The sequence below is a fragment of the Neolamprologus brichardi genome, chromosome 17 (assembly GCF_056152115.1).
Source record: "Neolamprologus brichardi isolate AB-2024 chromosome 17, ASM5615211v1, whole genome shotgun sequence".
NCBI classification, from domain to species: Eukaryota; Metazoa; Chordata; class Actinopteri; order Cichliformes; family Cichlidae; genus Neolamprologus; species Neolamprologus brichardi.
Window position 1 is genome coordinate 406,250 of NC_142120.1, and position 13,751 is coordinate 420,000.

At 44.1% G+C, this 13,751-nt stretch overlaps 2 protein-coding genes across 2 annotated transcripts in view; one reads left to right on the forward strand and one right to left on the reverse strand.

Moving 5' to 3' along the window:
* Positions 1–13,751, forward strand: part of cog5 (component of oligomeric golgi complex 5) — a 51,273-nt gene that overhangs the window by 15,755 nt on the left and 21,767 nt on the right. The gene's annotated exons all lie outside the window — the stretch shown is intronic.
* On the reverse strand, positions 5,032–10,596 carry LOC102792293 (G protein-coupled receptor 22-like). The gene is made up of 4 exons (XM_006799746.3): positions 10,178–10,596; positions 9,075–9,219; positions 8,612–8,758; positions 5,032–6,232 (listed from the first exon to the last, which is right to left on the reverse strand). Exons 2-4 carry the CDS (start codon positions 9,195–9,197, stop codon positions 5,180–5,182), a joined length of 1,323 nt encoding a protein of 440 aa, XP_006799809.2. The 5' UTR covers positions 9,198–9,219; positions 10,178–10,596; the 3' UTR covers positions 5,032–5,179.

The window sequence follows — 13,751 nt, forward strand, 5'->3', positions numbered from 1 at the left end:
CTTAAACAATGGAAAAAACACAAACTTTGTCCAAAAACCTCTCATGTTTAACTGTTTTCCACTTTTTCTTTGGTCATTTTAGCCTTTTTGTCCAGGGTGAAGGGAGTATCTGCCATCAAACAAGAAGACAGCCGCATGTAGCTACGACGGTGTTTGCTAGTTCACCTTACATGCATTAATGTAATAACGTGGTTAGCCTACTCAACGTAAATTACACATGAACAACATTAAGCTACTCACGCAGAGAAGAACGGCTGCTGCATCATCATCCTCATCATTTCTGCTACACTGGCAGGGCTAGGGGCCAGGACTCTCCTCTTTGGGTTTTTGGGGGATGTTGCAAACTCCGGGTCGATAACAGGCACCACACCCGCAGTAGATGTGCTCGGTGTGAGGTCTCGCAGCAAGCTATCAAATACGGCGCATTTCTCGGCTTTTAAAAAAACGCTATGCGTCGCCAGGTGTTTCATCAGATTTGAGGTGTTACCTCCTTTGACAGTATCACAGTATCACCTTAAAGCACTTGTTGCAGCTGCTGAGTTTGCATCTTTTGCTGTGAAGTACAGCCAGACTTTTGACCGCTTCGCCTTGGGCATTTTTAATCTGTAGCTCTGCTCTAAAAGAACGTACGTACCTGGGCCTGCCGACTATCCTTGGAAAGGTAAAATGATTGGCTAAAATCCAAAGTGTATGACATCTGAGGGAAATAAAGCACCGAAATGTGCGCTGCTTTTCGGTCTGGTTACTACAGTTTATGTCAGAACCGGTGCGATACCGGTACCCATCCCTACTCGGGGCCTGGGCCGGACTTCTGAAAAACAATCCCTCACCCCAATTCCTTCACTAAACTTTACACTTGGCCCTGCAGAGTCAGACAAGTGCCATTCTCCTGGCAACCACCAAACCAGGACTTGTCCATTGGATTGCCAGGTGGGAAAGTGAGATTCTGCACTGTAAAGAAGTGAAGGACTCTCTAGAGTCCAGTAGTGCCATGCTTTACACCACTACAATCAACACTTTGCATTGCACTTGGTGATGTAAGGCTTGGATGCAGCTTCTCGTCCATGGAAATCCATTCCATGAAGAACTCTACACACTGTTCTTGAGCTCATCTGAAGGCCACAGGAAGTTTGGAGGTCCGTAGAAACTGAGTCTGCAGAAAGTTGGCGACTTCTGTGTACTATGCGGCATCCGCTGACCGCATTCTGTGATTTTACATGGTCTACCTATGATCTACATTAAGTAGCTGTTGTTCCACTTTGCTATAATACAATACCACTAACAGTTGACTTTAGAATATTTGGTAGTGAGAAGATTTCACAACTAGACATGTTGCACAGGTAGTACCTTATCACACTACCATGCTGGAATTGGTATAAGGATATAGTCTTAATCTTAATATTAATAATATAATTATCTTCCTCAATGCTCTGTACCAACATGTTGCAGAGTGGGAGTAGTAGTAGTAGTGTCGCCACACAGGTCCATTATCTTTTTTAATATTTTTACTTCTTCTCTGCATACAACTGTAGCTCCTGTGAAAACTAAGGTCTCTAATCAGAAGTACCTGACTCCGTGGTATAATTCTCAAACACGTACCCTAAAGCAGATGACTCGTAATCTGGAGAGGAAATGGCGTGTCACAAATTTAGAAGATCATCATTTAGCCTGGAGAAATAGTTTGTTGCTTTATAAGAAAGCCCTCCACAAAGCCAGAACAGCTTACTACTCATCACTGATTGAAGAAAATAAGAACAACCCCAGGTTTCTCTTCAGCACTGTAGCCAGGCTGACAAAAAGTCAGAGCTCTGTTGACCCAACCATCCCTTTAACGTTAACTAGTGATGACTTCATGAACTTCTTCACAAATAAAATTTTAACCATTACAGAAAAAATGACCAATAATCATCCCACAGATGTAATATTATCTACAGCTACTCTTAGTACCATTGATGTTAAGTTAGACTCTTTTTCTCCAATTGATCTTTCTGAGTTAACTTCAATAATTACTTCCTCCAAACCATCAACGTGTCTTTTAGACCCCATTCCTACAAAACTGCTCAAAGAAGTCCATCCATCCATCCATCTATCCATCTTCATCCGCTTTATCCGAGGCCAGGTCACGGGGGCAGCAGCCTAAGCAGAGAAGCCCAAACCTCCCTCTCCCCAGCCACCTCCTCCAGCTTATCCGGGGGGACACCAAGGTGTTCCCAGGCCAGCCGAGAGATATAATCTCTCCAGCGTGTCCTGGGTCTGCCCCGGGGCCTCCTCCCGGTGGGACATGCCCGGAACACCTCACCCAGGAGGCGCCCAGGAGGCATCCTTGTCAGATGCCCGAACCACCTCAGCTGGCTCCTTTCAATGTGGAGGAGCAACGGCTCTACTCTGAGCCCCTCCCGGATGGCCGAACTTCTCACCCTATCTCTAAGGGAGAGGCCAGCCACCCTTTGGAGGAAGCTCATTTCTGCCGCTTGTATCCGCGATCTCGTTCTTTCGGTCACTACCCACAGCTCGTGGCCATAGGTGGGGGTAGGGACGTAGCTCAACCGGTAAATTGAGAGCTTCGCTTTTACACTCAGCTCCCTCTTCACCACGATGGACCGGTGCAGCGTCCGCATTACTGCAGCCGCCGCACCAATCCGTCTGTCAATCTCCGGCTCCCTTCTCCCATCACTCGCGAACAAGACCCCGAGGTACTTGAACTCCTCCACTTGGGGCAGGAACTCATCCCCGACCCGAAGTAGGCACGCCACCCTTTTCCGGCTGAGAACCATGCCCTCAGATTTGGAGGTGCTGATCCTCATTCCCGCTGCTTCACACTTGGCTGTGAACCATTCCAGTGCGAGCTGGAGGCCCTCACCTGATGAAGCCAACAGAACCACATCATCCGCAAAAAGCAGAGATGAGATTCTGAGGCCACCGAAGTGAAAGCCCTCCGCCACTTGGCTGCGCCTAGAAATCCTGTCCATAAAAATTATGGACAGAACCGGTGACAAAGGGCAGCCCTGGTGAAGCCCATCACCCACCGGGAACGAGTCCGACTTATTACCGGCAATGCAAACCAAGCTCTCAACAGTTGTATAGGGATCGAATGGCCCGTAGCAATGGGCCAGACACCCCATACTCCCGCAACACCTCCCACAGGACACCCCGAGGGACACGGTCGAATGCCTTCTCCAAGTCCACAAAACACATGTACACTGGTTGGGCAAACTCCCATGCACCCTCAAGTATCCCTGAGAGGATAAAGAGCTGGTCCAGTGTTCCGCGACCAGGACAAAACCGCATTGTTCCTCCTGTATCCAAGGTTCGACTAGCGGACGAACTCTCCTTTCCAGCATTCCTACCCTGGCATAGACTTTCCCAGGGAGGCTGAGGAGTGTGAACCCCCTGTAGTTGGAACACACCCTCCGGTCCCCCTTCTTAAAGATGGTTACCACGTGGTCTGCCAGTCCAGGGGTACTGCCCCTGATTTCCAAGCAACATTGTAGAGGCGTGTCAACCAGGACAGCCCTACAACGCCCAGAGCCTTCAGGACCTTGGGGCGGACCTCATCAACACCAGGGGCTCTGCCACCAAGGAGTTGTTTAACTGCCTCAGTGACCTCACCTCCGGAAATTGACGGGTCATTCCCCTCATCCCCAGACTCTGCTTCCTCCTCGGAAGACGCGTCAGTGGGATTATGCAGGTCCTCGAAGTATTCCTTCCACCGCCTGACAATTTTCTCAGTCGGAGTCCCACAGGCTAACCAAGCCCGATGGGACTCCTTCTTCAGCCTGGTGGCTCCCTTCACCTCTGGTGTCCACCTGGTGTCCTCAAAGAAATCCTGCCATTAATTAATTCTTCGATCTTAAATATGACCAATCTATCTCTAATAATCAGTTATGTACCACAGGCCTTCAAGCTGGCTGTAGTTAAACCTTTACTCAAAAAGCATCTCTAGACCCAGCAGTCTTAGCTAATTATAGGCCAATCTCCAACCTTCCTTTATATCAAACATCCTTGAAAGAGTAGTTGTCAAACAGCTAACAGATCATCTGCAGAGGAATGGTTTATTTGAAGAGTTTCAGTCAGGTTTCAGAGCTCATCACAGCACAGAAACAGCTTTAGTGAAGGTTACAAATGATCTTCTTATGGCCTCTGACATTGGACTCATCTCTGTGCTTGTCCTGCTAGACCTCAGTGCAGCGTTCAATACTGTGGAACATAATATCCTATTAGAGCGATTAGAACATGCTGTAGGTATTACAGGTACTGTGCTGCAGTGGTTTGTATCATATCTATCTAATAGACTCCAGTTTGTGCATGTAAATGGAGAGTCCTCTTCACGCACTGAGGTTAATTATGGAGTTCCACAGGGTTCAGTGCTAGGACCAATTCTGTTTACATTATACATGCTTCCCCTAGGCAGCATCATTAGAAGACATAGCATACATTTACACTGCTATGCAGATGACACCCAGCTCTATCTGTCCATGAAGCCAGATAACACACACCAATGAGTTAAACTGCAGGAATGTCTTAAAGACATAAAGACCTGGATGGCCGCTAACTTTCTGCTTCTTCATTCAGATCAAACTGAGGTTATTGTACTCGGCGCTGAAAAGCTTAGAAATATGGTATCTAAGCAGATTCTTCCTCTGGATGGCATTACCTTGGCCTCCAGTAACGCTGTGAGGAACCTTGGAGTCATTTTTCACCAGGACATGTCCTTCAACGCACATATTAAACAAATATGTAAGACTGCTTTCTTCCATTTGTGCAACATCTCTAAAGTTAGAAATATCCTGTCTCAGAGTGACGCTGAAAAACTAGTTCATGCATTTATTACTTCCAGGCTGGACGACTGTAATTCATTATTATCAGGAAGTCCTAAAAACTCCCTGAAAAGCCTTCAGTTAATCCAAAATGCTGCAGCAGGAGTCCTGACAGGGACTAGAAAGAGAGAACAGATTTCTCCTGTTTTGGCTTCCCTTCATTGACTTCCTGTTAAATCCAGAATTGAATTCTTTGTTGATAATATGGAATATTTTTGGCAATATAGTGTAAGCATTCCATTGTTTAATCAGCACACCATTTTAGCTTTAGTTTTTCTCCCCTGTTTTTTCTAAATACCTTCCATCTCCCTTTTAGCAATATATTGTATATATTTGACATATTTACATTTGAGCTAGCCCCATTACTCTGCGTCCTGTGAACATAGACATTTTTGTCTGGCTTCTGTGTCCTCAAAGGTGACCTTCTTGTTTCTCCTGGGGTCGATCCACGAGTTATGTATGACCACATTGTTTGGTGTAGGGTCAGCTTCAACAACAGACACCACCCTCTTCTTCATCTTGCTCTTCAAAACCTTTTGGAACTTCTGCCGGGTGAAGGCGTAGAGGAGTGGGTGAAAGATGGTGGTTCCATAGGCCATTACCAAGAACCCCAGGCGGAGGCGATCAGCCAGATCACTGGGTCCAGTACTGAGGATGATGGTGTTGAGTACAGTTATTGGAGTCCAACAAAATAAGAACGTGGAAATGATGAGAAGAGACATTCTGAAGACTCGTTTCTGCCTCTCCCTTCTCTCTCGATGACGCTTTACGGCTCGTCTTAGTGCAATAATCACAGACACTGATGCCCGCATGCCCAAAGGTGCATTTCCACCTGCCCTGACACCTGTACTGCTCTGTGAAACCTCCGTTGACTCTGCTTGTGTTGCAGTGCCAAGAGAGATGGTGTTTTTGCTCTTTTGCTTCTTTTTAGGTAAGTTGTTCTGAAACCGTGTTCCAATGCGAATGTTAAGAGCCTGAAGAATCTTGTAGTAAGTCACCAGCATTACAACAGCTGTGAAAAAGAATATAGGAATCTGTGCTAGCAAGTGATAGTACAGACCCACCTCTGTGTAGTACTCATTTGTATGAGGTACAGTCACCACTATAGTCTGGTTCAAAAGATATGAACTGGATCTGATAAAGAAGCCCACTTCCATGAATGGAACGAGGAAACTGAAAAAGGATAAAGCCCAGATGGATCCCAGCAGAACCACAGCTCGGCCCATTGTAAGCACACGGTTCGCTGGACGTACTGAGATGTCATAACGGTCCACGGTGATGGCTAGGACATTAGCAGCGGTTGCTACACTCGAGAAGGAGACGCAGGCTTCGTGGAAGCAGCACATCATGGCTGTGTCCACCTCCAGTGGAATCAGAATCACCACAGTCGTCAGTGGGATGCAGCACACGCATATCTGGAAGTAGAGACGGAGACAGATGTTTGATTTTATCTCATGTATTGGTTAAAGGCAGGCTTATTGAATTTATTCTTTGATTTTTTCCTCCAACTCCAGTTTTTATCCCTCGGCTGTAAAAGGCTGATGAGTTATTGATGTCACCCTGCCGACCGGCAGGTGAGCGGGCAACCAACTTTCTGAAGCCGATAGCTTGAGAAAGAAGCCACGTAGGGTTGTGAAATTCATACCATAGGCACAACTGTTAAACATCTCAGATGAGCTCAAATTTCAGTGACCTCGACCTAAAGGTCAAGGTCAGAGGTTTGGTTTCCTGAAAATCTTGTTAATGCAATAAGATAAGAAGGAAATCATATCTATCTACTATGAGGCTGAGGGGTAACACTGGCAGCTACCAGTATTTTTAATATGCATTTCTGTTAACTGTTTAAGTTTTTTCCCACAGTGTTGTTTGGTATTAATTGCCTGTATTAACCTTGGTATACCTCTGCTGCTGTTGATAAACAGGAGTGGGCAGGAAGAAAAGAAACATACAGTTAAATATGACAATCAGAACTGTACACAGCCAAACTGGGGACGAGTTTTTGATAAAGCCCCTGCAAACCAAAACTGTTTACATATGGTTTCATCTACCTGCTCAACAAAGGTTTTAGTGTCAACTTTAATTGGACAAAATGTACTGCTGCTTTCTGTCTCTGAACCTATTCACATGCTTCTAGTGGAGATGCAGATTAGGGCTGCCACAAACGATTATTTTGATAGTCGACTAGTCACCGATTATTTTTGCGATTAGTCGATTAATCAGATCATCATCCATTGGACGTAAAACGTATAGCTTATTGCACCAGCAGCATCTGCTCTTATATATCTATCATTAGCTTACAGCTTTAAGTGTTTAAGGTCTGTGCTAACTAACAATAAAGACAAGATGATAGTTTATTAAATTTTAATGAAACTTGCAGATTGTTTCGGTGAAGTTTAATAAACTCCTTGCTATCTAAAATATAACAGGACACCGGAGTAAATTCTCGAGCATCTCACACTTCTGATAATCAGCTGTCTGCTTGACGTTTATTCAGCTGTGTAAAAACTATAACTTTAATCTCAGCCAAACTGATTTACTCAGGAACAAATAAAATACTGAAAAAAGCCAAACAATAACATTTTAAAGTTATCTAAGTGACTTATATATCATGTTTAACCTGAGTAGTGAAAGACGGCGGTGGGTTTGAAAACGATTAGCCGGGAGTCCGGTGTTGTCACGGCTCTAGTGAGCCTAGCCCCCAGCTAGCTATCGAGCTAGTGGGTAACAGACGTCTCCGAAAACGTCGGAGCGCTTTTGAAAATATGCGGTGTCTTGATAAACGGAGCAGATATTTGAGGTTTACACAGCTACATTCTCGCCTGAAAATATGTTAAACGTTTATTTTGTGACGCAGAAAGAATAATAAGAGTAATATTAAAACTAACTAGCTGCCGCCATTGTTGGAAACTGAGCTGGGCTGCGCTATGAATTCTGGGACACAGCTTCTTCTTCTTCGAGGTTTAACGGCAGCTGGCATCCTTGTACATGCAGTGCTGCCATCTTCTGTTTCAGTCCGTTATTACACTCTTAAATCCTACTACTTATTCCTGCGTCTTTTGGGATCTTACAAAGCTTCAAACGACACGTCGACTATTAAATCAGTCGTTGACGATTTTGATAGTCGACTAATCGTGGCAGTCCTAATGCAGATATGTGCTACAAGTTTGTGTTTTTGCATGATATTTAAAAATATGGGTTTAACGAGGTTAGTACATAGGATTTTTAAAAATACAGTATTATTAATAGGCTCACTATGATTCATCACATCCACTCCACCTGCAGGGTCTTCCCCTGTAGAGCAGTTAAACAACACTACACTCTTAGAAAACAAACATTAGTGACATAATCGTTCTCAATGATGTGAAAACCTCAGAATCATTCAGTGGTAAACCATAGTGCTCTGAAATGCCTCTTAGCAGCTGACTCTGATAGTGTTGTTACTGGAAACGATGACCACAGTGGAGCAAATGGCGTTGGCCTTCTTCAGAGGTCATTGGGCGCTGGAGCAGGTAATGGCAGTGTGTGCACAAATAAGAATGAGGCTAAAATGCAAAAAAAGGAGAAAATGCACATTTTTGTGTTCCTCGCTGTCATGTTTGCACTCAGTTTTTCATTATCTGCTGATGTTGCTTTGGTATGAGGCTGTTTATGCCTTTCTGAGACATGATGGTTTGAATAGGAGCTCGTTGTTGGATTACTGGAGTTACTGATAAACCAGTTGCCTGACACAGTGAGCACGTAGTGTGATAAATGCCAGCAGAGCTGTCAAGCTGTTTTTGGCGCACACTACTCACCAACACATCAACCACATGCAGGTTCATGGTGATGATGTTGGACACGGAGCTGATGAGGTTCTGCTTCATACAGTAGAGGATCAGCACAGTGAGGTTGGAGCTCAGACCCAGAATGATCTCCAACAGCAGGAAGCCTGTCAGAGAAGCCTGTCGGCAGAAAGACGTTGGAGGATACGAGGACGTTTTGTAGAAGTTAAATTACGTATTTTTTATTTGACTGTAAGCAAATATCCCACACCTGTGTAATATTACTAATAATAGTAATAATAATAAAATGAAATTGCTGATAAAAGAAACCGATGTGAGAAGACATCAGATGTTTAAAAACAATAATATAATTTTATTACTTAAAAGCACCTATATTAGAAACATTTTATTAAAGTTAAAGGAGGTCAGAGTCTCTGATCTCCTTTTGAAGTTCACTGAATGAATCGAAGACGCGTCTATAAGGGTGCAGCAATACCTGGAAGCTGATGGGATATATTGCCTCAGAAGAGTTCATGTCAAGATCAGATGGGTCAGCGGTGTCAAGCACAGTCGTGTTGCTCATGGTGGCTGCAGACATCAACACTGAGGACGTGTGCATTATCTTGATAGGAGGAAGAGGCCTGAAGAGTAGTTTGCACAAACACAGACTGTTCAGAAGTGTGAAAGCTTAGTTATATGAAAGATTTGTTCAAGTGTCATCAAACCGGCAAACCCTGCAAAGGACACTGCGCTTGGTTTTAGTGAAGAATGGATCGTCTACAGGCACACAGCTTTCTCCTTGCGTGACATTGCTACTCCTTGATCGTTTAATTGTGCTTGTTGAAAATCTAATTTAAGTAATGTATGCTTCACAGTGGAAACCGAGTTAGAGAAATCAGTGTTAAGCGGTCATAATTACAGACACTATTATATCTTCAGAACTGCTTGCATGTCTTTTTCATGATGGTTATTCGTTGTCTTGCAAACGTCAGAAATGGATGTGTGATAAGATTTCAGACTGAAAGGATCATTCACCAGCAAAATGCAGGAATTCGTTTAGAAATTTGAAAAGGGTTCGGTAAAAACCAAAGATGGTCTTTGGATAGCTGCAGTCAGACCCTGACCATCAAATACATGTGCCAATGGTTGAGGTTAGTTTGTATTAGAACATTTCTAAGACTCCAGAAGGCTTAAAGTGATTTTACCATTTGGGGCTTAAAGTGATTTTTAAGTGGAACTGGACACATGTTTGTATAAAGAGCTTTAACCAGGAAAGCATGTCGTTATTGGCCAGGTGTGTGACGAGACCAGTGAGCTTTTACTCGAGTGTTTTTAACATTTTTCTGCAGTTACTGTAGTTATTTTCCATGTTTACAGCCACGCTGAGTGAAAGTAAGGTTTCCATTAGTGTAGCTGTTTAATATATAAAATATCTATAAAACATTTATGATATTTTTGCCTTGAACACACATTTTCATTGGTTCCACATACACCCAGGTTCTTTAGCTTTAGGACTTGTAGTGTTCTCGTTGGGAACAAGTCAACTGTAATCGTCCAAGACTGAGATATGTGTTGTGGACACGAGAGGTTTAAACTCACCACTTCCTCTAGCAGTGTCCTCTCCAGCTTGGCGGTATTAGGAGCATGTTGGACCACTCCACTATCTCCGGACTTGGTAAAGTTCATTTGTTTGATCCATCTCTGTTGCAGCTTTTGGTGTTCAGGGATACTGGTTCCAGTTATCCAGTGGTAAAAGTCTGTGCAGTGCACACCCACCCCTCTTCGGGGTGCATGTGATTCGCACCAGTGAACTAACATCAATGGCGTCTTTCATGTAAAGCTCTGTCCTGTCATTGTCCGTTGTGCTTAAACTGTTGCCTCCAGTGTCATCTCTGCCTGAAAATGATGCCAGCAGCAAAACAATCCTCCTCTCTGCTCTGCTCACAGCTTTCAGGACATATTCAGCGTTTGATCTTATTATGAAAGTCCCGTTAGGGGCTAACGCACCTGTGAGACTTTGTCAGGTTCTCGTGTTCTGCACAACGCTGAAGGGAGAAGGTTGAAAATGGGGGGAAGGAAGGCTGTTTGATTGTTGCTCTGAACTTTAGAGGCCTGTGGTCCAAGGGCAGGGAGTGTTGCACCAAGGTCAGCACCGAGATAGTCACACAGAGTCCTTATATACCAGTCGGACTAACGGAGTCCATCCACAGGTTTATCATTCATAGACTGGATCATCAGGATCTGTGCTCCTCCTCAGTCAACTTCCATATGACCCTAGAGCAGGAAAAGGTGAAATGTTTTTATTAGCAAATGTTTTCCTCCTGGTCTGGATGTCACATCACATCTCTATCATTTAACTCAACTGGTTGATCATCCTGTAACACATGGCCTGGTCCCTCTGCCCTCTTCTTCATCTGCAGTCTGTGTTTAATCAGTTTTTGATGCCTTGCCTTTTGTCTTTGATGGTTCTCATCATGTGGTGTTCACAAAATGAGTGCTGAACACTGCGAGCTGGTTCTCTGCAGTACAACCAAGGCGACTGTTGTTGAGGTTTGCCACTGTATACGTAAAACTGAATTTAATTCACGTGTATGAAACGACACTGATGGCTATCCCTAAAACAGCACACATCGGTTTGTCACCACATGACTGTATCTGAACTTAAGCTGTCTGGTCTTAATCGGATAATTCCTGATAGAGATCCAAATGTCCCTACAGTTGAGTAATTGAACTTTAAACTCACAAAAAATCTAATCTAAAACCAGAAATGATCATGCCATGCCTGGTCCAATATTCCTCATGTAAATGTAGGATTCATACATTTCTGAAACAGTGCACCAACAGTGCCATTTTGATTATTCTAGAAGATTAAAAATGTATAAATCTGGTGTCTTCACTGATTAAAAACAAGGTAAATTTCAGGTACATCAGTATTTTTGCACATTGAACCAATAATAAGTGTTAGCTGCAGCACATCTGTGTGCTGTGAGCTCAGACTACACATTTGTCCCCAAGCAGAGTTCAACACCTTCATTTGCTGTGGTGTAATCTTAAAAATGCCCCTTTGAGAACACAAATTACTCCTTTATTTAAACTCTTATTATCTGTGACATGATCACGTTTGTGCTGCTGACTAAAGACACATGTAAATGAGTTTGGTGTTGTATCAGCGTTTTGTTGTGTCCATCTCCTCGGGGCAGCAGAGTCGTTTATCTGAAGTGTTTGTTGCTGCTTGCCAGCCGCTCATTTGGTCTAATTATTCTCCACTCGGAATAATCAGTGCTGGAAAATCGTGACTCACAGCTCAGCAACATGTCAGCACGCTGTGTTTATCTGAAGATGAATTCCTTTTACGGTGCAGCACATTCACACTGTCAGAGCAGCACTATATGATGATGAGGATGCCGTGCATTAGTTTACCTGCTGAGATCATCTCAGGGATCCTCGGCTCTGTCAGAGTTCTTCATCCTCAGGTGAGGTGTTGCAGTGCCTCAGGTGATGAGAGTGTGAGGTGCAGCTCAGTAGTCCGTCGTGCAGCGATCACACTGTTGAATCTTTCTGTGTGAAATCTGTCTGCATGCAACTCCAGAGCGAGGGACTCGTAAGACCACAGCCTCCCCCTCTCTGCGCTCTGCTTCTCCTTCTGTCAGCCTGTCTCCGTTTCCACCTCTAGCCCAGCCTACTCCTCCACTGCTCCCGCCCCCTCCATCACCCCCCACCATCAAACCATCTTTTCCTGCTCTTTTTTTTCTTTTTGCTCTTTTGCACTTAATTGGATTTTCAAAGCAGACGCTCTCCTAACGTCTCCCCACTCTTTGTTTCTTACTGTACTGCATGTGTGTTTAGAGCTGCTTGTAATAAGTCTTGTTTCCAGCCTGCAGGAGGCATGGTTTGTTTCCCTTCTGCGCCATCTCCCCATAAGTTTGTTTGCCCTCATTAAAGAGCCCAGATAGGAAGCAGTGGCCATGACGATGCCAGCGACAGCATCTTTCCTGTCAGGACTTTGGCCACTCCTCCAGTGTTTGTTTGCAAAGCACCTGCCCGATGCTGCATGCTTAATTGTCCCGGCTACCATTCGAGTAGCTGCGGTGTTGCCCTTATTGCTCGCCGTGCGTATCTGCGGCGTAGCTCGCGGGTGCACTAATTAGAGCTACTTGTCATTGGCATGGCAACAACAGCACCACCAGACAAAGCCAACCCGACACGTTGGATCAGAATTCAGATCGTGTCTGTTTTGTGTAGGTGAACCTGATTTTTCCTACATCTGGCTGCTGCTCTTCATCTGTTTATTCAAGAAGTGTAGCAGGGATGATGGTCTCTGTAGTCCAGCTGTTCTCAGCCACATCAGGTGTTTAGCAGGAGAGAGACGGCGACCCCGGGTTATGAAGAGGAATACAGGCTTTTTCTCTGATGACAATTTACATGAAACGTGAGAGAAAACAAAGGAAGGAGACCGAACACAAACATTTCTGCTCAGTTTAAACTCTTATGCTGAGCACAGCAGAGCTCATAAATGTAGTGACACATGTCGTCTCCACTGTTTCAACAGACGTGCACATTGAAAGCAAAAGTGTGCTTTCAGGAATACACAACCAACTTTGTGCGACAAATGCCGTATTAATAGACACTGACGTTAGGCTTCAGAGGGAGAGTCTCATTTTTATAGCTTCACACATTTGATTTACAAATAATGCTGGTGCACAAACACTTCACGCACAAGTTCAGCAGTCATCCCTGCACAACTTCAGAGCTGCAGAAGAAGCAGGTGAGCACTAAATAACATCCAAACATCCCAGTTTTGTGTGAAAACAAGAATATTTTAACGAGTATAGAGGTATATCTTTGAACTGTCTCTGAACACCCCCAGGTGCTTTATTATTATTATTATTGTTAAGAGCAGCTTTTTATCTTGTGTGTTTATATGAGAACACCCACCAGCCAAATATACGGTTCTTTAAGTACAAACGTATTCAGATTAATTTCACGGGTAATGAATTTCTTTGGTTTTATTATGTTAATATTTAAAATGCTAAGGATGTGTGAGGGAGAGCTAATACCCAGTTTGAAAGATTAGAGGAGATCATTGACGTTGTGCCTTTAAGCAAATGGACAAACAGGACTAGCTGTGATAGCCTTGAGCTTAGCAGCTGTCTCTGTGCTTCTTTACGTGCTG

Bases quoted from the DNA above. Each gene is read 5' to 3' on its own strand.
- LOC102792293 (XM_006799746.3), bottom strand. From the start codon at position 9,197: ATGCACACGTCCTCAGTGTTGATGTCTGCAGCCACCATGAGCAACACG. The intron at 8,759-9,074 runs GTATTGCTGCAC...TTCTGCCGACAG, and splicing joins TATATCCCATCAGCTTCCAG to GCTTCTCTGACAGGCTTCCT. The intron at 6,233-8,611 runs GTGAGTAGTGTG...CTCTACTTCCAG, and splicing joins TGCATGTGGTTGATGTGTTG to ATATGCGTGTGCTGCATCCC.